Source organism: Nicotiana sylvestris, chromosome 11, assembly GCF_000393655.2.
Source record: "Nicotiana sylvestris chromosome 11, ASM39365v2, whole genome shotgun sequence".
NCBI lineage: Eukaryota > Viridiplantae > Streptophyta > Magnoliopsida > Solanales > Solanaceae > Nicotiana > Nicotiana sylvestris.
In genome coordinates, this window is record NC_091067.1 from 24,712,161 (window position 1) to 24,735,552 (window position 23,392).

At 39.4% G+C, this 23,392-nt stretch overlaps 2 protein-coding genes across 2 annotated transcripts; one reads left to right on the forward strand and one right to left on the reverse strand.

Moving 5' to 3' along the window:
- Positions 1 to 860: 860 nt before the first annotated feature.
- Positions 861 to 2,054, forward strand: LOC138880830 (uncharacterized). The gene is made up of 2 exons (XM_070161009.1): positions 861 to 1,322; positions 1,473 to 2,054. Exons 1-2 carry the CDS (start codon positions 861 to 863, stop codon positions 2,052 to 2,054), a joined length of 1,044 nt encoding a protein of 347 aa, XP_070017110.1.
- Positions 2,055 to 18,364: 16,310 nt separating this feature from the next.
- On the reverse strand, positions 18,365 to 22,638 carry LOC138880831 (uncharacterized). Its single transcript, XM_070161010.1, has 6 exons — positions 22,365 to 22,638; positions 21,035 to 21,672; positions 20,240 to 20,395; positions 19,563 to 19,741; positions 19,245 to 19,298; positions 18,365 to 18,689 (listed from the first exon to the last, which is right to left on the reverse strand). The coding sequence occupies exons 1-6, from the start codon at positions 22,636 to 22,638 to the stop codon at positions 18,365 to 18,367; spliced, it is 1,626 nt and encodes a 541-aa protein (XP_070017111.1).
- Between the last annotated feature and the right edge of the window lie 754 nt (positions 22,639 to 23,392).

A 23,392-nucleotide genomic window follows, 5' to 3' on the forward strand; every position in this document is an offset into this window, starting at 1 on the left:
CAAGACTTTCCTTCACAGGACACCAAATTTGAACAACATTTAGCAAACATTAAAGAGAATGAATTAATTGAAGATACAGATTTTGAGAAATTCAGGACCAACGAAAATAATAAATGGGCAGGAGGGAGATTATGGATCAACCAAACAGAGGAAATCTTAACAGATGGGCAAATTCCAGATACAATGCATAGTGAAAAAGAATTTGGAGGAAATGAAGTGGAAGATGAGAATCAAAGTTTAATTTGTAATGCCAATGCAATCAATATTCATACATTAAGTGAATGCATAAATGTAGCAGAAGAAAAGACAAAAGAGGGGAACATCAATATTATAGATCCAGGAGGGACATCACATAATGATTTTTGTAATGTCTTGAAGGAAGCTGAAAATAAAGACAATAACCAACAGAAAAATTCAGACAAGAACCAAGAGAAGACAGTGCAAGTCCATGCAAGAAGTGTTATACAATTGAGCACATGGAAGGATGTAGCAGGAAGTGTTGTTCCATCGAACAATACACAGCTGTTGACAAATGAACTTGAAGAAAAAGATGCTGAACTTATCAATCAGGAAAATGATGCTGAATTTACCAATCAGGCATACGATTTTGTGGCATCAAAAGAAGCAATAGAAGCACATAACCAATTTGGTCACGCATAACTTAAAGGTAGAGACATGGATGAGGAATCTACTTCACAAAATTTCATTAATGTTGCCAAGCAGAGTGATCTGTCGCCAAGGCTTATTGATAGAGTAAAATCTGCAACAAAGGGAAAAAACAAATAGTCAAAACAGACATCCACTGTCCCAGCCGGTGGAGTACAAACAAGGAGAACACTGTCCAAAACAAAAATCATTTAATGGATGCAATTATATGGAATGTCAGGTCAGTAAATACAATGCAAGCATTTGAAAGGCTGGTTACAATGCACAGAAAACATCACTTTGAGTTCATAGGAATCCTTGAGCCTATGCAACAGTCTCACAAAATGGAGAGGTATAGAGCAAGAATTGGGTTGGCACAGGCTGTGGTGAATGTATCAAACAAGATTTGGGCTTTTATTGATAAAATATTTGAGGTTACTATTCTCTATAACATGACTCAACAACTGACTTTGAGATTAACGCACACTGAAACACATGTTGAGCTCATCCTTACTCTAGTTTATGCCAAATGTAATCGCATTGAAAGAATTGAACTATGGGATTCTTTGTATGCAATGACATCAGATATGACAGCACCATGGCTAGTTGGAGGCGACTTTAATGTGATATGGGATGAGGAAGAAAAATTTGGAGGCTTACCAGTTTCTCTCATTGAAGTAGATGACTTTAGACACTACATCAACACCTGCAACTTGACAGACTTGGGATTTAAAGGAAGCATATTTACATGGTGGAATTGAAGATCAGAGGAGGACTGTATTTTTAAAAGATTGGACAGATGTTTGGGCAATCATGAATTGCAACAGAATTTTTCTGGATTGGAGGTAACTCACCTGTCCAAAATTGGGTCTAATCATTGCCCGGTACTGCTGAAATGTGATATAGAAACTCCTCCAATTAAGAAGTCATTCAGATTTCTTAACTTCTGGACTAAGCATGAAACCTTCAAAGATTTAGTTAAGGAGAATTGGAATGCTGATTTTAGTGCTAACCCTTTCTGCATTTTTAACTTCAAGTTAAAGAAGCTTAAGAAAACACTATCTACCTGGAGCAGAGCTACATATGGGGATATATTCCAGAAGATTGCAAGCCTTGAGGAGGTAGTCCTGGTTCATGAAAGACATTTTGAAGTCAATCCTACACAGATGAATAGACAAAGATTACAACAGGTACAAGTTGAAATAATGAAATATCTTGCATTAGAGGAAGAATTTTGGAGACAAAAAGCTGGCATGTTATGGTTCAAAGATGGCGATAGAATCACTAAATTCTTCCATGCTCAAGTTAATGGGAGAAGGAAGAGACTGAAATTATCAAGGATCCAGAATAGCCTTGGTAACTGGATTGAAGAAGATCACTTAATAGCAGAAGAAGCAATAAGTTTCTAGAAGGATCAATTTGCTGAGAGTGCAGTCCCAAATGATTTCAATATTCTAAATCATGTACCTTCAATGGTAGATAATGATCAGCATGAAAGATTGATGGCATTGCCTTCCAATGAAGAATTGAAGAGAGCAGTTATGGGGTTGAATGGGGACTCAGCCGGTGGACCGGATGGTTTCACTGGAGCATTTTACCAAACATGCTGGGAAATTATTGAAGAAGATGTTGTCCAAATGGTCAAGGCTTTCTTTTGCGGTCATCCACTGCCAAAGAGTGTTACACACACAAACCTAGTTTTATTACCAAAGAAAAAAGAAGTTATAACCTTTGCAGACATGAGACCAATCACTCTTAGTAACTTTGTTAACAAGATTTTCTCTAGGGTTATTCATGAGAGGTTGGTTGAATTACTACCAAACATAATCTCAGAGGAACAGGCAGGTTTTGTGAAGGGCAGGAGCATAGTTGAGAACGTACTGTTAACTCAAGAAATCATTACGGATATCAGGTTGAGAACAAAAGCAGGTCCTAACGTTGTGATTAAGCTTGATATAGAAAAAGCTTACGACAGGCTATCATGGCTATTCCTGACCAAAATACTAAGGAAAATGGGATTTCCTGAAGCTTTTATTGGCTTGATCTTTGATTTGATTGGGAATAATTGGTACTCTATGCTTATAAATGGTCAGCCTAATGGTTTTTTCAAATCATCGAGGGGAGTTAAACAGGGTGACCCTTTGTCACCAACTCTATTTATTCTAGCAGCAGAAGCACTTTCTCGGGGTTTGAATTCACTACACACTAACCTGTATTTATGTGGATTTGGAATGCCAAAATGGAGCCCAAAAATAAATCATCTATTATACGCTGATGATACAATCATTTTTTGCTCATCTGATGAAACGTCGTTGAGACTTGTCATGGAGGTTCTGCAAGCTTATGAATCATCATCTGGTCAACGGGTGAACAAAACAAAGTCAGCCACATACATGCATCATTTAACGGATAATGAGGTGATTAACAAGATGGAAAGGATTACAAGTATATGAAGACAGGGTTTCCCTATGACCTATCTTGGCTGTCTTATTTTTTATGCAAGAAGAAGGGGAGACTATTACCAGGGATTAATCACCAAGGTTATGGACAAACTTCAGTCATGGAAAGGCAAACTTCTGTCTGTAGGAGGCAGAGCTGTTTTAATCGCAAATGTCCTGCAGAGTATCCCAATTCATATGTTGTCAGCAGTCAATCCTCCAAATTATGTGATCAACAAATTACATAGTATTTTTGCAAAGTTTTTCTGGAGCAGCAATATCGGAGGCAGCACTAGACACTGGGCGTCTTGGACTAACCTGTGTATGCCTTTTGATGAGGGAGGCATAGGCTTCAGATCACTGCATGACGTATCGAAGGCACTTTTCTGCAAATTGTGGTGGAATTTCAGGACTAAGCCCACTTTATGGAGTGCATTTATTTGTCAAAAGTACTGCAAGAAACTAAATGCAGTAATTGTACCTTGGAAACGTGGATCACGAGTGTGGAGAAAAATGCTAGAATGTAGGGATTTGATTGAGCATCAAATCTACTGGAAACTGAGAATGGGATCAGCTCAATTCTGGTTCGATAGTTGGACTGAGATGAGAGCCTTATATTTTCAAGTGCCTGCAGATTTTGGTATCGATGAGGATATTCATAATGTCAACGATCTGGTTGAAAATGGTATGTGGAATGTGGATAGAATTTTTGAGAGCCTACCTGAAGATTTGGCAAACCACAATATTAGACCATCAAATGATAGTTCACAGTTAGATACTCCGTTCTGGATGCTTGAAACAAAGGGACATTTTCCAGTAAAATCTGCATGGGATTACCTGAGAAGAAGAGTCAACCCAAAATTAGCTTACAAGATGATATGGGTAAAAGGTTTACCTTTCAAGATATCATTCTTCTTGTGGAAGGTGTGGAAAGCAAAACTGCCACTTGATGATTTTTTGCGTAGAATAGGATACTCCATGCCATCTAAATGTTGGTGCTGTGCTGAACCTAAGGAGGAGTCTTTAGTACATTTGTTTTTCACGTCAAATGCAGCTGGAAGTGTTTGGAGTTACTTCCTGAGGAGAGCAGGAATTGCATTAGATAGGTTGTCATTACATCAAGCAATTACAAAGTGTTGGACAACACCAGTAGTACCTAGATTGAAGCAAGTTTTACAAGCTTTACCTGCATGCATTGTATGAGAACTTTGGAAGAGAAGAAACAGTTTGAAATATGGAGATGCAGTGTCAGTGAGAAGAGTTATTTACCTGGTGTCATCTACTTTGCAAGCGCTGGTCCAACTGAAAAAGCCAGGACTACATGTGCCTCACAAGTGGCTGGACTTACTGACAATGATGGAGCAATACACACCTCGACTGAAATATGATAAAGTGTTATGGGAATTTCCTTCAAGAAGATGGATCAAAGTGAATACAGATGGAACATGTAGAGGGAATCCAGGGAGGAGTTCAATTGGTTTCTGCATAAGGGATGAGGCAGGTGATTTGATATATGCAGAAGGAAGAGAGCTTTCTGAAGGAACCAACAATGAATCAGACGCGGTAGCTATTGTGGAGGCATTGAAGATGTGCAAATTTTTTAATTTTGGCAGAATATGGCTGCAGATAGATTCTATGCTATTAAAGAACATTATAGAGGAATCATGGAAGCCTCCATGGTATATTACTGAACATGTAGAGGAGATTTTAAGATTTAAGGAACAAAGTAACATCAAGGTCACACACATTTTCAGAGAAGGGAATACATTAGCAGACCATATTGCCAATTACGCCCTCGATGAAGGAAATACTGAGTGCCATGGTTTCTGGGATCTGGACTCAAAAGGAAGGAGGATTATTAACGAAGATAAGATGAAATGTCCTTACATAAGAGTGAAAGTTGCAAGGAATTAGGAGGAAAAACGGATTCTTTTTGTTATCACGCTCAAATCATTCTGGAGGAGAGTTTGGATAGCAATTTTTCGAATAACTTTGTTCACTTTTTTGCAGGGATTTCATCGAAGCTAACGCCTAATCTTATAGTAGAATATGAAATGGTGGTAGGAATGCAATGCTTTCAATCCACTGGGAGGACACTAAAGATGGGTTTACGCACTTTCACAACATATCTCACATCAAAGGGAAGTATTGCAATAGCATGAGAAATAAGCTGAGCATGTATTTTGTTAAGAAGAGAACATTATCAGAAGCCAATTGGAGTGTGCAACGGCATAAAAAGGATCTGAGCAAAGGACTGAAAGAAATATAAAACATGCGAGTTGGAAACACAAGATACATATGCTTTCAGACAAGAACACTTTTTCGAAAATGCAAAGGATCGAATTACATCTAACTGTGCATTGTGGCATTTTCTGACTTATAAAAACATTTTAATGTGCACACATGGTTTAATGTGGAAGGCATGGCAGACAACACATGCTGTTGAGCAAAGGGATCACATGGAAAAGGGTAATACACATGGAAAGTTATCTAGGATACATAAAAGCATGCAATACTCTAGGATGATGCTACTATGGGATATATTTCTTTATGGTGCAGCTGTAGGTGGAGCTCACGTGCTTTCCACCACAAAGCTGTCTTGACTCCTCGGCTTCATAGATGTCCTGTACAAAGACGAAGCAGATGTCGGCTCCATCACGTGCAGATGTCGTGCACAAAGCAGATGTCGTGCACGCTTAATGCTGTGCACTGGTATGCGACTAGCATGTGCGACAGAATTTTGACGAACGGATGTGGCAGCTGGGACGTGATCGAACATGGAGGCACGATAGTTCCAAATGGATTTGCACGCCAAGACTATTTGCTGAAAGTAACTCGAGGAGAGCATGTGAGTCTACTATGGAGGATGGAGGGAACTCGATATGGAAACAAAGTACAACATGCGTTTTTGAAACAAAAGAGAAAACAAGTGTCGAAAAATATATGGAATTGCTACAAACAACCGGGTTTTTTTAATGGAAGGAACGTTGCATTGGATGCTGTAAAAGCCTTTCACATGCACATTCTTGGATGCAGAATTGTATTACAAAGTTTAATAAAAAAAAAGAGTACGAAAACAATGTGTACCCAATGAGTATCCCGTCTAATCTCGAAGAAGTAGAGACAAGAGGTCGACTTCGACACTTACTAATGGTCCAATGATAATATAGAAAAAATGTGAGGAATTCATGGATTTCATAAAGCAAAATTTTACTCATAAAGCCGGAAAGCAGGTAAACAACTTCTCTAATAATAAAGGATTTCCAAAGGTTTACTTTTCATTACCTTTATCAATTTATCTCTGTCCAGGAAGGGGCAATTATCAACATTTAAAATTCTCAAGCAAGCAATACAAGCATGCACATATCATGCCGAAGTCGTACGGCCTGATCCAGCAATATTTAAACTGTGCACTGCCAGAGGGTCGAATGGCGCGAACCATAAAAGCATCTATTTAATCTACCGAGGCATTCGGCTCGTTCAGAAATTAAACACATACAGACAGTCAATCAAGAAGTCATCAGAGAACAATTATCCAAAGAAAAGCGAATTTTCTTTTAACAATTTTATAAAATAAAGTTTAATCCTTTTAGAAATTCATTTACCAATTCGATAGGATTTAAGCAATTCAATTGTCAATAAGATTACAAATATTCCAAGTATAGCATGCTTTTGGGTCCTAGACTACCGGATTTAAACATAATAGTAGCTATGCACGAGTTCTCGTCACCTCGCGCGTACGTAGCCCCACAAATAATAGCACAAATCCAATTAATTCACCTATGGGGATAATTCCCTCTTACAAGGTTAGAAAGGAGACTCACCTCGCTCCGAGGTTCTATAACCGGCTTCCAAGCCCTTCCGACGACTCAAATCGATGCACAACGCTCCAAAACTAGCCAAGAAATGAGAAAATCCATAAATATAGGCTCTAATACTCACAACAGTTCAATTTAGATAAATTCCTAACTCCGCTCGAAGAGTTGATAAAATCGCCCTCGGGCCCACGTGCCCGGATTTCAAAAATATTTATAAAATCTGATAACCTATTCCGATACGAGTTCAACCATACCAATTTTATCAAATTCCGATAATGAATCGACCTCCAAATCTAGAATTTTCGTTTTTGAAACGTTTACAATTTTCTCCAATTTCTTCCATTTAATTCACTAATACATGATGAAAATAACCATGGAATCATTAAATATAATCACTTTTGGATATATAACACTTACCCCAATCCATATGGTGAAAATCGCCTAAAACATCGCTTTAATCCGAGCTCCATAGCTCCAAAAATGAGTAAATATCTCGGACTTCTCGATTTATACACTGTCCAGGATTTTCGCACCTGTGTTTACTGTTCACGCACATGCGGTTACTGTTCATGCAGGTACGATACTGTTCACGCACCTGCGAAAAACCCAGCAGTTGCCCAGAAATTTTAGCAGCTTTTAATTTCTCTAAAAATGCTCTAACTCCATCATACGAACTCGGAATTCGACGATTCTTGTTCCTAAATAATAATACAAACCTATTCCTTTAATCGAAACTCAATTTGGATCTCATTTACTCAATGCAATACCAATTTCGCTCGTTACACAATTAACTCATATTTTGCGCTAAAAACTCAATCGCGACTTGATGAAATTAGACCAAACTTTTCAGATAACTCCTATAATTCAATATCAAAATCCCGGAAGTCTCGAAATCAAGTTTCGATCTCTAAAACTAAAAATGGACCTTTGGATCATTACATGCTTTTGCTCAAAACGCCAAACTCTTCCAAAAACTCCTCCAGAACTCATCCGAGACCCATGGGATCCCAACCAAGTATACTAATAAGTCACATAACATGACACAAACTTAGTCGATGCCTCAAATTACATTAAACAACACTAAAATATGAATCACATTCCAATTCAAGCTTAATGAACTTTAGAATTTCAAACTTCTACATTCGATGTTCAAACCTATTAAATCACGTCCGAATGACCTCAAATTTTGCATACAAGTCGCATTCGACGTTACAGATCTACTCCAATTTTCGGAATTGGATTCCGACCCCGATATCAAAAAGTCCACTTCTGGTCAAACTCCTTAAAAACCTTCAAATTTTATCTTTAATCAAATGACTCCAAAATGACCCTCGGACTTCCGAATTCACTTCCGATCGTGCTCCCAACACCAGAATCACCATACAAAGCTATTCCTAGACTCGAAATCCCAAGCAAACATCGATAACATTAAAATGCACTTCAACCCAAACTTATGAAAAAATGTTAACTTCCACTATAGGCGCCGAAACGTCCCTGGGTCTTCCAAAACTCGATACGCCCAAGTCCGAAATTATCATACGAACCTGCTGGAATCTTTGAATCCCAATTCCGAGGTCGTTTACTCAAAAAATCCAATCTTAGTCAATTTTTTCTACTTAAAGCTTCTGAAATGAGAATTCTCTCTCCAAATCAACTCTGAACTTCCCAGAACTCAATTCCGACCATGCACACAAGTCATAATACCTGAAGTGAAGCTACTCAGGGCTTCAAACCGTTGAACGACGCGCTAGAGCTCAAAACGACCAATCGGGTCATTACATATATATATATATATATATATTCATACTTTGAAAATATTTTTCTTTTTAAACTTAGTATACTGTTCAAAATTCTTCATTTTTCTAAATTTATTGATAATTTTATGAGTGTTATTTATTTATTTATCTTTTATTTTTAATTTATCCAAATATAAATATCATAAAATTATCTTTATTCTCCTATTTTCGTATATTCTTTTCTATTTTAATGTTTTATTAGTTTTCTCATTTTGTATTTTACTGAAAATGTAAAAAATATAAGATTTATTTGTAGTAAATTATAGTTTTGAATTCATCAAAAATATAAAGAGTTAAAGCTTTTATTATTTTTATAAAAAATCTATCAAGATTTAAATAACTATTAATACCTATATATATATATATATATATATATATATATAATATGCTTATCGTATGTATAATATCCTAATAGTATTTTTATAGTTTTTACTATAAAATTATGAGTTCTATTTCTTGACTAAAATTTCCTACATGAGAAATTTAATTAGTATATATATTTTTATGCTATCGCTTGTAATATTTTTTAGTATTCTTCCTTTATAAATATTTTATATTATGATTTTAGTTATGTGTATATATACGACTTTTCTCATCATAATTCTAATTATAAGTTTTATATTTTTTTTATTTTTCCACAAATTTATAATTTGTTTCTTCTTTTTTGGTTCCTCGCTTATCTAATTTTATTATCTATTACTTAATATTATTGAATTGTCATATAAATTATTAATAAATTAGCAGTTTAATATAATAAAGTAAATATAATTTTGTAGTACTCTTGAAATTTTACTTGACTTTTTCATGTATGACTTTCTAATAATTATTTCGATTTTGAATTTATTAGTAAATTCGAGTATTATTTATTTAATTAATTTTATCAAATAAATTTAAAGTGAGGACAGACTCACAATATATATTCTATACATTAATTTTTGTTCTACAATATTTTGATATTTTTCATTATGTTTATCTATAATAAGAATATTATTGTATTATTTTTCTAAATAGATGGTGTTGAATTAGCTCAAAGGTTAAACACAGATCTTTTAATGTATGTAATAAATCTTATACTGTTATCAATTACTCAGAATTATTTTATTATTTAAAATCATCAAGAATATTTTTGAGTATTATTTTAATAGTTTATTCTATTTCTCAAGTTAATTCATAATATGATTAGCCTCACACTATCTCTATTTTTCTCTCTTTAAATATACTCCCAAATTTGAATTGATATTTTTATATTTTAAAATAATTTTAAAGCTCCAACTTGAAACTACTCCCCAATTTGAATTGGATTTTTTTTTGTTTTAATTTTATTTTTTATGTTAAAATAATTTTAAAACTTTAACTTTGTTGGAGCTTTGTCCTATAAATCTACACTTGTCGTTTTATGGTTATGCTACTACACATAAACACACACACTACGCACATAAACACACACCCACACCCCCATACACACACCCTACTATATTAGGAAGAAATTATTCCCCAATTTGAATTGGTAGTTCTTTATTTTTTGATTTTTTATTTTTAAATAATTTTAAATCTCCAACTTGAAACTATTCCCCAATTTGAATGAGTAGTTTATTTTTATATTTTTATTTTTTATAGATAATTATAGGATATCTGTAGTTATTAATTCAATAGAGTAACCAATTAATTTAAAATTTAAAATTCAAAAAAATATTAGAAAGGTAGTTTATTTTGTCTTAACAATGCCACTTGACCTTTTGTGGTTATGCCACTTGTCTTAATATATTGCTTTTGTTTCTCTTATTCTATATAGATAGAAATTTGTTTTGAGAGTTCAACAATTGCCTTATGTTCCTAACAACTAATGAAGAAGGGCCATTTCATAACTCTGCTTCCCAGCCAGGCCCGGGCTCAGCACCAGAATGAAAGGATGACCTTAAGTTTGTGCTGGATTTCCTAACTTATTGGGTTGTGGGCGGAGAAAAGCGGACATGGGGACTCGGATCGGGGCGCAACACAACTAAGAGAGCATTTAATTTAGGGCGAGACAAAATGCACATGCACGGTATAGAATTCAAGTACAATAATTCTTGAAAACAACTTAAATTACATTGTCCGACTTCTAACTTCTTATTGTTTTTACCTTTTCGAGTTGGAGTTGTGTCAACGGACAAGTTAAAATGAGATATTGAAACTATACAATATTTGATTGATCACAATTCTATATTTCATTGACTATAAATGGTCCCAGGGAATCCACTAGAGGAATGTTTTTGATAAAAATTGTTTTTTCTTGTATATTTATATTTTTTTTTTTCAAATTAATTCCATAAATACATATAATTTCGAAGAATATTGTAACGACCCGGCCGGTCGTTTTGAGCTCTAGTGCGTCATTCAGCGGTTTGAGGTCTTGAGTAGCTTCACTTCAGGTATTATGACTTGCACATGTGGTCGGAATTGAATTTCGGGAAGTTTGGAGTTGATTCAGATGGAAAATTCTCATTTCGGAAGCTTTAAGTTGGAAGAGTTGACTATTTTGACTTTTGAGTAAACGACCTCGAAATTAGGATTTGATGGTTCCAATAGGTTCGTATGATGATTGTGGACTTGGGCGTATGTATGGATCGGGTTTTGGATGACCAAGGAGCGTTACGATGCTTATTGTCGAATGTTGGCATTTTGGAAGAATTTCATGAATTTAGGTTGAAGTGTATTTTAATATTATCAATGTCCATTTGGGATTTAAGCCTGAGAATAGCCGCGTATGTAATTATGGTCTTAGAAGCGCGTGCTGATGTGGATTTGGAGGTCCGTAAATCAGTTCATGGTTGTTTGGCGAAAGTTGGAAGTTGAAGGTTTTCTGAAGTTTGACCGGGAGAGGACCATCTGATATCGAGGTCATATTCCAATTCTGGAAGTGGGAGTGGGCCTGTAATATCAATTATGACTTGTATGTAAAATTTGAGGTCAATCGTAATTGATTTGATAGGTTTCGGCATCGAATGTAGAAGTTTGAAGTTCTAAAGTTCATTAAGCTCGAATTGGAGTGCGATTCATGATTCAGATGTTATTTGATGTGCTTTTAGGCCTCAAGCTGGTCCGCGTTATGTAATAGAACTGGTTGGTGTTATTGGACGGGGTCCCGAGGGCCTCGGGTGTGTTTCGGGATAGTTTCGGACCAAGTTTGGCTGTGTTGTGGTGGCTGATGTCTGGTGTCTGGTTTTGTTCTTCGCAAACGCCAAGGGATTCCCATGTTCGCGAAGAAGGATCTATTGGCTGTTGACTTTTGAGCTACGCGTTCGCGATTGGGGCATAGAATTCGCGAAAGAGAAACTGGGCCTATGAGAATTTTAGCATTCGCGTTCGCGAAGGGTGCAGCGCGTTCGCGAAGCTTTGCCTGGTAAAGAATCACGTTCGCAAGCAGTGACTTGCATTCGCGAAAGGGAGATTTTGAGCTGGAGCTAGTATTGCTTCGTGAACGCAAGAGACTTGCTGCATTCGCGAAGAAGGTCAGACTGGGCAGTGTTCTTTTAAAAATCGGGAGTTTGACCATTTTATCTCATTTCCTCCATGGGAGCCGACCTAGGAGCAATTTTGGAGCACCATTTTGATCGTCAATCATGAGGTAACTGATTTCTACTAGTTGTGCGTTAAATACAAGGGTTATATATGTATTTAGACATGAAAATTTGTAAAAATTTTGAATTTTGAAGAAAAATCGAAAAATTAGTATTTTTGAATTTTGACCACGAAGTTGGGCATGGAATTAAGAATAAACTATATATTTGAGTTCGTGATGTTATGGGTAATGTTTAACTTCGAATATTTTTGGAATCCGGATAGATTTAAGATTTTATCATGTAATATTTGAATTACTTGAACTTATTCTATTGGCTTAATTAATTGAAAATATAATTAAAATTGATTTAGAAATAAAAGTATCATGCCAAGCTTTATCACATTGATTTGTAGCCAAGATATTCTATAAATGCAAAGGGGTGTACTATTTATTGTGTTCATGTACCGTATTGTAAATACGTATCTTGTGATTCGGAAATTTCCTTCCTTTCTTGTGGAGCGGGCAGAAGACCTCAGCAATATATAGATGCATCTATGGTTCGTGCCGCTCGACCCTCGGAAGTGTACATATTATTCTGGATCGGGCCGAACGACCTCGGTAGAATCGTGCGCAATATCGCTTGTAATCTGAATATTCACGAGATAAACCTTCTACTAATTCCCGACTTTTTATGGTATTTCTTACTTAATTGGTATTGACACTAGGCATATTTCTGAGATATTAAGGCATGATACATGATCGATAAATTTATGCTCTAAAGAAAATAATTAGAAGATTATGTAACTTACAGATTTACCTTATCTCTGTCGTATGCTTCATATCTACTTATTTTTTATTATATTTCTATATTGAAACTTTAGTAAGAGTCGATGTCGACCCCCTCGTCACTACTTCTCCGGGGTTAGGCTAGATACTTGTTGGGTACACGTTGATTTACGTACTCATGTTGCACTTCTACACTAAATGTGCAGGATCTGACAGATCATTTGATGATCATCTTGGCGTGTAGGCGCACTGGTTGAGGAGACTTTATGTGAGTTACACTCCAGGCTACGCACCGCATTGCACCGAGTCTCCATTGTATTGTTTGTTTTTATTCTGCCTTATTACATTCGAGATGGATGATGTATATTTATTGTATTCCTTAGAAAAAACGCTCATGCACATGTGATACCGGATTTTGGGAGTTTTTACTAGAGGTTTAGCATGATGGTTCATGGAATTTTTATTATTTCACAAAATTCTATTTGGTACTATCTAATTAATGGAAATTGTGATTTCAAAGTAATAAAATGAGTAATTACACTGATAAATCAAAGTTGGCTTACCTGACGGTTGCGTTAGGCGCCATCACAACCTATTGTGGATTTTGGGTCGTGACAGCTTGGTATCATAGCATTAGGTTCACTTATGTCTCACGAGTCATGATCAAGTCTAGTAGAGTCTTGTGGATCGGTATGGAGACGTTTGTACTTATCTTCAAGAGACTACAGGGCTGTTAGGAGCATTTCCCTTCTTGATTCCTCATCATATGATTTTATTCTTTTGAGGCTTATGCCTTTATTTTTTTCCTATTCTATTTTATGCGACATGAAGCACTTGCTATCAATTGGGAATTGAGGGATTGTAATGGTACTGCAAATGTGGTGCAAGATATTTCTCCCTGCGTATTTGATTGGGCTAATGTTGTCGGATTGCGGAATGGATGTTCTATCACTTTAGCTCAGTATAAGTATTGCCTATGGTTTTGAGATTGGGCACTAATTGGTATGATGATTCCTGAGTTGCTATTGCACAATGTTGGTGTAATTGTAGGGTGCTTATTTATGGGTCGTGGCAGTAAATGGCTTGAAAGGCGGATTTCTCAGCGCATGATTTAGAGGTTGAGCATTTAATTCCAGCAGGGGAAAGGCAATTAAACTATAGTTGTTCAGGCTTGAGCTGATGGAGTATCGAGACTTGGTATTTCGGGTGTGGTGGAATTTTCATTGGTGATATGGTGCCGTAGTCCTTGTTTGAACACATTAATGTTCGTTGATGTTATGGTCTTCTTTGATTTTCCTATGGGGAAGAGTGCTGTGAAATGGTGCCTGAGAAGCAGTTGTTAGAGATAGCGGTGTGTAGAGGTTTCGAGATCGAATCGGTGTTTCTAATGTTGATGGCTCGAGAAAGATAAGCTTCTAAGAGGTTTAGCGTTGGTAGTAATTTATCAGATCAGGTGCCACAGAGATGGATTTTGCTTTGAGGCAATATTTGGGAAGCGAAGGATGAGGAAGGACATGGTGGAAGGAGTCTCGCGGTGGTTGAATTACTAGTAGGTCCGGTATGAAAAGTAAAAGTCGAATAGTTGCTTAAAGGAAAGGGTTTAACCAAAGTGGGAGAGTAGCAGAGTATCATATGGGTTTTGTGGTAGGATAGCCACATGCTTTGAGGGAAGTTTAGAGAAATTTGGGAATCGTGATGGACAATGACTAGGACCACGGATTTCAATTGGATGCAACATGACTACGAGTTTGGAATGTGTTGTTGGATTTTTCAGTTGATATCAATGGGGAATAAACATAATTGTTTAGCTGGCAAGTGAGCATGGGCTTCAGAGGGTTTACTGATTTTGTAGTAATTGTACCTAGTCCAGCGTCGTTGGAAGATGTCGGCATGGAATTTTCACAAGTGGGCTATCTCCTGTGAGCAGGTTAGCAATGGTGTGAAGTTGATGAGGTTTCTACGAAGAATTCTACTTACTACTCGACAAAAGGTCGAATTTGCAATTGTGGTTAATGCTTCAGAATATTCATAAAAGGTGTAACAAAAGCTTTCGAGAAATTTGGCTGGTTAGCTGTGCGAGGCCATGGTAATTGAGGAGGAAGAATCTTGGTGGGTTCCAAGGTTATGTACTTGTAGCTTCAAGCTGAGTGAGGGTGCCTCACCATCTATGAATGGGTCACGTGGTTGCCTGCTTATGCGGTTTTTGGTTATCGGTGTATTGGTGGGTTATTATGGCTAAGGAGAGAAAACATCAGTGGCAGTTCGGGCATGTGACTTGAGGCATGTGTGCTATATTTGGCCCTATCGATTCATGTGTTTTTGGGAAGACCAGTTTCTGCTTCTGGTGGGCATAATGTACAAGGGAAACGAATTCAGTCGGGTGCTTCTTTGATAGGGTGTTCACTTGCTAGCAATGCCTAGAGTTTGGCTTATATTCGAGACCAAGTCATAGTCGACGACTCTCAACAGTGGTCCTAATGGGTTCAAGAATTTAGGTGCAGTGCCTAGGGACTTGGAATGTTCTATGTTATCATTGGATATGCAGTGCAGTATCAGAGGGATAGAAGAAATAGCTTCGGATTCACGGAAGGTCTTTCAGAATGAGTGTACCAGTTAGAAATGTTATTGCGTGCTTGAGGGGGGTATGAGATGGTTCATGGGTATTAAGAGGAAATGGCCTCGTGACTCGGATCACTCGGGATGAGTGCGGATTGGGTTCGTTATATTTTGAATGGAGCTAATATTATTTCTAAGGCAAGTCAAGAATAAATTGGAAGAAGCTGGGTCGGTTAGTAATGGTTGACTCGGCATGATTGTGGCAGTAATCAGTTTCTTCAGCGTGAAGTTATACATGTAATTTATGGTTGTACACTTGGGCATGAGCGCCACCACCACTTGGTTTTTCACGACCCAATTTCATTATGAAGGCACCCAACACCATTGTCAGGCAAGCCAACGCGGAAATATTAATAGGTTCTAGTTTTACTTTACTAAAACTGTTACAACAATTTCTTAATTTGAATTTCAAACAAGTAATAATTAGAACCGTATAATAATAATTATACAACCCCAAAAGAATAGTCTACCAATGTATGTGCCAAGACATGGTGTCACAAGTATATGGGCATCTAGTAGAATATACAAAAGAATAAATCTATCCTACTGTCTGAAATAAAATAGACAGCCAAAAACAAAGAGAGACTTCATCATGCTATTGAACGACATAGGAAGGGAGCATCTCACCGTGGAATCTCGGACTACGATCAAGAATGCGCACCAGACCGGTAGCCAGATGTACCTGCCTTAGATCCTGTACAATTAAGTACAGAAGCATAGTATGAGTACATAAACAATATATACCCAATAACTATCCCGTCTAATCTCGAAAAAGTAGAGACGAGAGGTCAACTTGATACTTACTAGGGTCAAATAATACAAGAAAGTGTTACGCTAAGCATGGATGTCACAAATAAATAACAGTTTATAGCTGATAGTAGGCTATATAGACGCTATTTACACTCTAAATGTACCATACTTTATTGTTATTTTAAAGGCTAGTATATCCTAAGGGATCTCATTCACATGAAAGGATATAAGCATTAACAAATATGACATGATACGGGTCCTAAACTACCCGAACAATTAACATAATAGTAGCTACACACGGACTCTCATCACCTAGTGCGTATGTAGCCCCCGCATGTAGTGGAAAATTATTCAATTATTTCACCTATGGGGACAATTCCCTCTTACAAGTTTAGAAAGGAGACTTACCTTGCTCCAAAGCGTACTTCCAATACCAAGAACATGCTCAAACCCTCAATTTGGAGCTGAACGATCCAAAACTATTTAAACGAGGTAGGAACTAGTCAATACAAGCTCAAGAGTTCACATTTTAATTACTAAAGTAATTTTCCAACCTTAAACACAAGTTTCCTAAAATTCGACCCCCGACCCACATGCTCGGATTCCAAAATATTATGAAGAAAGTTGTTCATTATAATCTAAGGATCAATAATATATGATTTCTACTTCATTCCATAACAGATTTCGTGGTTAAATCTAACTTTTATCAAAACCCTAGGTTTTGCTCTAATCCCATGATTTTTCCTTAATCTTTTTATGTTAATCTACCCAAGGCTCAAGTATTAAACTAGAAATAAGTAGGATGAACTTACATCAAGATGCTCGATGGAATTTCTCTCTTTGAAAGCTCCCAAATCTTCTAAACAATGGTGGAAATGTGTCAAAAAATGACATATTCCAGTATTAAATGAAGGCACTGCCTTCAGCGATATCCGCACCTGCGATCAGGGGACCGCATCTGCTGTCTCGCTTCTACGAGAGGGGGTCTGCATCTACGGAGTTGGGTCCAGGCGGACTGGGACCGCTTCTGCGGTATTTGAGCCACTTCTGCGTAGCCGCATCTGCAGAGAAGGAGCCGCATTTGCGGTTCTTGGGCTCCTTCCCTTGGCCGCTTCTGCGATGTGTTGACCGTACCTACAGTCTCGCACCTGCAGCTCACCAACCGCAAGTGCGGTTATTACAAATAGCTAGAGCTTCAGCTCCTTTCCAATTTTTCCAACTTCACTCGAGCCACGTTCGATTGACGCTCAGGTCCCCTCATGGCCCGCCCGAACATATCGACACGTTTGAAATCATAAAACGGACTCATTGGAACCCTCTGAACGCCCGAAACAATGCTAAATCTAAGAATCACCCCTAACACCAACTGAATCAAACTTATGAATTTCAAGTTCTTCAAATTACTTCTAACGCGCCAAAACGTACTTATACTACTCAGATTGACACCATATTTTGTGTGCAAGTCTTAAATGACACTATGGAACTATTAACAGTCTCGGAATTCCGTTCGGACCTCGATAACACAAAAACCCGCTCCAAACCAAATATTTAAGAACTTCAACTTTCACTATTAGGCACCAAAACGCTCCCGGGTCATCCAAAACCCGATCCGGACATATGCCCAAATTCGAAATCATCATAAGAACCTATTGGAACCTTCCAGTCCGGATTCCGAGGTCATTTACTCAAAATGTTAACCGAAGTCAAACATGGCCTTTTAAGTCAACCTTAAGGAACCAAGTGTTCCGATTTCAACCCAAACTCTTCCAAATCCCGAACCAACTATTCCCGTAAGTCATAAATCAGTAAAAGCAAGTACGAGAAGTTTTATCTAGGGGAACAGGGTTCTAAAAAGCAAAATGACCAGCCGGGTTGTTACATTCTCCACCTCTTAAACAAACGTTCGTCCTCAAACGAATTTATATTCATACCTGAAGTGCTAAATAAATATGGATATCTGCTCCACATGTCCTCTTAGGACTCCCAGGTCCCCTCTTCAACTGGTTGGCCCCTCCATTGAACCTTCACTGTAGAAATCTTCTTGGATCTCAACTGGCGATCCTGCCTTTCAATAATGGCAACTGGCTCCTCCTTATAACCCAAACTCTCATCCAACTGAATAGTACTGAAGTCTAACACATGGGACAAGTCGGCGTGATACCTCCGAAGCATGGACACGTGAAAAATCGGATGAACTCCTAACATTCTAGGAGGTAAAGTAAGCTCGTAAGCAACCTCCCCAACTCGCCTCAACACCTCAAATGGGCCAATAAATCTTGGGCTTAACTTTCCCTTCTTCCTGAATCTCATAACATCCTTCATTGGCGAGACTTTCAAGAGAACCTTCTCGCCAACCATGAATGATACATCAAACGCCTTCTGATCTGTGTAACTCTTCTATCTGGACTGAGCTGTGCAAAGCCTTTCCTAAATCAACTTTACCTTTTCCAAGGCATCTTTCACCAAGTTTGTACCATACAATTTAGCCTCACCAGGATCAAACCACCCGATAGGAGAACGACATCACCGACCATATAAAGCCTTAAATGGAGCCATCTCGATGCTGGACTGATAGCTGTTGTTGTAAGCAAACTTCGCCAAGGGCAAGAACTGATCCCACTGCCCTCCAAAGTCAATCACACATGATCTAAGCATGTTTTCCAAAATCTGAATTGTCCGCTCCGATTGTCTGTCGGTCTGAGGATGGAATGCTGTGCTAAGCTCCACATGGGTCCCCAACTCACTCTATACGACTCTCCAGAAATGGGAAGTGAACTGAGGGCCTCTATTTGATATGATGGAAACAGGCACACCGTGCAACCAAACTATCTCTCGAATGTAAATCTGAGCATACCTCTTTGAAGTATAAGTTGTCGCCACTGGAATAAAGTGGGACGACTTGGTCAAACTGTCAACAATGACCCACACTGTATCAAACTTCCGCAAGGTCTGGGGAAACCCAACTACGAAGTCCATAGTAATGCGCTCCCACTTCTACTCAAGTATAGGCATCTGCTGAAGTAGGACACCTGGTCTCTGGTGTTCATACTTAACCTGCTGGCAATTCAAACACCTAGCCACATACTCCACTATGTCTTTCTTCATCCTCCACCACCAATAGTGTTGTCTCAAGTCACGATACATATTCTTAGCACCCAGATGAATGGAATACCGCGAACTGTGTGCCTCATCTAGGATCCTCTCCCTCAGACCATCAACATTAGGAACACATAGGCGACCCTTGAGTCGTAGAACACCATCCTCGCCAATAGAAACCTCCTTGGCACTACCTTGTAGCACTGTCTCTCTAAGAACCACCAAATGTGGATCATTGAACTGTCGGGCATTGATCTGCCCCAATAATGAAGTCTGGGCAATAACACATGTAAGGACTCGACTGGGCTCTAAAATAGCTAACCTCACAAGTCTATTAGCCAAGGACTGAATGTCCAAGGCTAGTCGCCTCTCCTCTACTTGAATGAATGCCAAGCTACCCATACTCTCCGCTTTCCTGCTTAAGGCATCTGCGACCACATTTGCCTTATCCCGATGATAAAGAATGGTGATATCATAATCCTTTAGTAAATCAAGCCATCTACGCTGCCTCAAATTGAGATCCCTCTGCTTGAACAAATCCTGCAAGCTGCGATGATCAGTATAAACCTCACATGACACCCCATACAGATAATGCCTCCATATTTTAAGAGCATGAACAATCGCGGCCAACTCTAAATTATGCACAAGATAATTCTTCTCATGAATCTTCAACTGACGCGAAGCATATGCAATAACCCGCCCCTCCTGTATCAATACACAACCCAATCCAACGTGTGAAGCATCACAATATACCGTGTACATCCCTGAACCAGAAGGCAACACAAGAACTGCTGCTGTAGTCAAAGCTGTCTTGAGCTTTTGAAAGCTCGCCTCACAATCATCGGACCAACGGAAAGGAGCACCATTTTGGGTCAATCTAGTCAGAGGTGATACAATAGATGAAAACCCCTGCACAAATTGTCTGTAATAACCTGCTAACTCTAGGAAACTCCTGATCTCGGTCACTGAAGTAGGACGTGGCCAACTCTGAACTACCTCAATCTTCTTGGGATCCACCTTAATACCCTCTCCTGATACAATATGCCCCAAGAATGCCACTGACTCTAGCTAAAACTCACACTTGGAGAACTTAGCATATAGCTTCCGCTCTCGCAAGGTCTGAAGCACTACTCTTAAATGCTGCTCATGCTCCCCCAGGCTATGTTAGTATATCAACATGTCATCAATGAAGACGATGACAAAGGAATCAATATAAGGGCTGAACACCCTATTCATCAAGTCCATAAACACTACTGGGGCATTAGTCAAGCCAAAGGACATCACCAGAAACTCATAATGACCATATCTAGTCCGAAATGCAGTCTTCGGAACATCCGAGTCCCGAATCTTTAACTGATGGTACCCTGACCTCAAATGAATCTTAGAGAGCACCCTAGCACCCTGCAATTAGTCGAACAAATCATCAATGCACGGCAACGGGTACCTGTTCTTGATGGTAGCCTTGTTCAACTGGCGATAATCAATGCACATCTGCATGGTCCCATCCTTCTTTTTTACGAACAACACTGGTGCACCCTAAGGTGACACATTTGGTCTAACAAACCCCTTTGCTAACAACTCCTCAAGCTGCTCTTTCAACTCCTTCAACTCTTTTGGAGCCATACGGTACGATGGAATAGATATATGCTGGGTACCTGGAGGCAAATCAATACAGAAATCAATATCAAAATTCGGTGGCATGCCAGGAAGGTTAGAAGGAAACACATCGGAGAACTCCTGGACTACTGGAACTGAATCAATCGTCGGAGGATCTGTGGTGGTGTCCCTAACATAAGCTAGATAAGCCAAAAAACCGTTCCCGACCATATGTCTAGCCTTTAGAAAGGAGACAACCCGACTAGATGTATTAACTGAGGAACCCTTCCACTCCAACCTTGGCAACTCTGGCATTGCTAATGTAACAGTCTTGGCATGGCAATCTAGGACAGTGTGATATGGAGATAACCAATCCATGCCCAGGATAACCTCAAAATCGGTCATGTCAAGCAACATAAGATCTGCTCTAGTCTTGAAGCCGCACAATGTGACCACACAGGACCGGTAGATCCGATCCACAACCACATAATCGCCCACAAAAGTGGACATATGAACAGGAGTGCCTAAAGGCTCATGAGGAATATCCTGGAAATGAGCAAACAGAGATGACACATATGAATAGGTAGACCCTGGATAAAATAGCACTAAAGAATCCCTACCGCAGACGAAGAAAATACATGTGATAATAGCATCTAAGTCCAATACATCTGGTCTGGCCGCAATGGCATAGATCTGGCTAGGGCGCCGACTGGCTGGCCTCTACTAGTTTGAGCAGTAGCTGGCTGACCTCTCCCTATCTGGCCTCCACTTCTAGGACGACCTCTACCAGTCTGTCCCCCGCCTCTAGAAGGCCGGGCAATTGATGCTAAAATCATGGGTTGCTGACCCTATTGTACTGCCTTGCCCCGAAGCTTGAGGCAGTATCTCCTTATATGACCAAGGTCTCCGTACTCAAAACAATCGCACAGTGCAGCGACCTGCTACCCTGATGGCTGACCCTAATGGCCTATAGACCCACTGGAAAAAGACTGAATAGCCGGTGGATGGTATGAACTTTCCGGCACAACACTGAAATAAGAACCAGAAGAACCATGGGGACCTGAATACCCACTGAAGGAACCCTGAATAGTTGGCAGGCGGTAAGAACTATCTAGTATGGCGCTAAAATAGGGGCGCATTGGAGCACCTCAAGGAGGTGGTGGTGCTGAATATGGGGGCCTGCTAGGCTGACCCCTCCCAAACTGACATCTGCCCCTAGTTGGGGCACCTCTGAACTCCCCGGAGAATCTAGCCCTCTTATCCTACTGCATCTGCTCCCTACCTCTCAGATGGTAGCCCTTAATCCTCAGTGCAATCTCCACCACTAGCTGATAAGGAGTCCCTATCTCCACATCTCGGGCCATGTTAGCCCTAATGTCAGAATGCAACCCTACAACGAACCTCCGCACCTTCTCTGCGTCCGTAGGAAGTATCATCAATGCATGGCAGGATAATTCATAAGTCTTTGCCTCATAGTCGGTCACGAACATCTGACTCTTCTCAAGCTGCTCAAACTGATACCGCAGCTCTTCCCTCTCAGAGGGTGGAATATACATGTCCAAGAATAACTGTGTGAACTGACCCCAAGTGATAGGAGGAGAACCTGCTGGCCTGCCAAGAATATAAAACTGCTACCATCTGCAGGCCATGCCCTCCAGCTGGAAAGTGGTGAAGTCAACCCCATGAGACTCCAATATCCTCATGTTGTGCAGTCTGTTCCTGCACCTATCAATGAAATCCTGGACATCCTCATTTCGCTCACCCCCGAAGATAGGAGGGTGAAGTCTAGTCCATCTATCAAATAACTTCTGTGGGTCACCATCGCAGCTGGTCTGGGCTTGGGCACCACTGTAGCAACTGGCTGAGCCCCATCCGTGGGTAGTGCACCCAGAGTCTGATACACTGTAGCTGCGTGACCAGGAGCCTTAACAGTAGGGGTCTGTGCTCCCCCTCCTGCCTATGATGTAGCTGGATCCGCTGGAAATAAACCAATCTGAGTCATAGTGTCCATGAACCGCATCATACGGCCCATGACCTCCTGGAAGCCCGGTGATGTCATAAAGTCCGTCGGGGTAGGCTCGGCTGCGGGTAACTCGCCCTGCTCCTCAATATAGGATCTCCCACAAGATTTGCCGGTGGTACTACTGGAACAGCTCTGGGATGCCCTCGTCCCCTACCTCGGGCCGGTGTCCTCCCCCGACCTCTATCTCAGCCTCTAGTAATGGGGGGAGCAGCTCCTCCTAGGTCTGGAGCATCTGGCGTGCGTGTCCTCACCATTTGTGAGAGAATAAAAGAGGGAAACTTTGTATA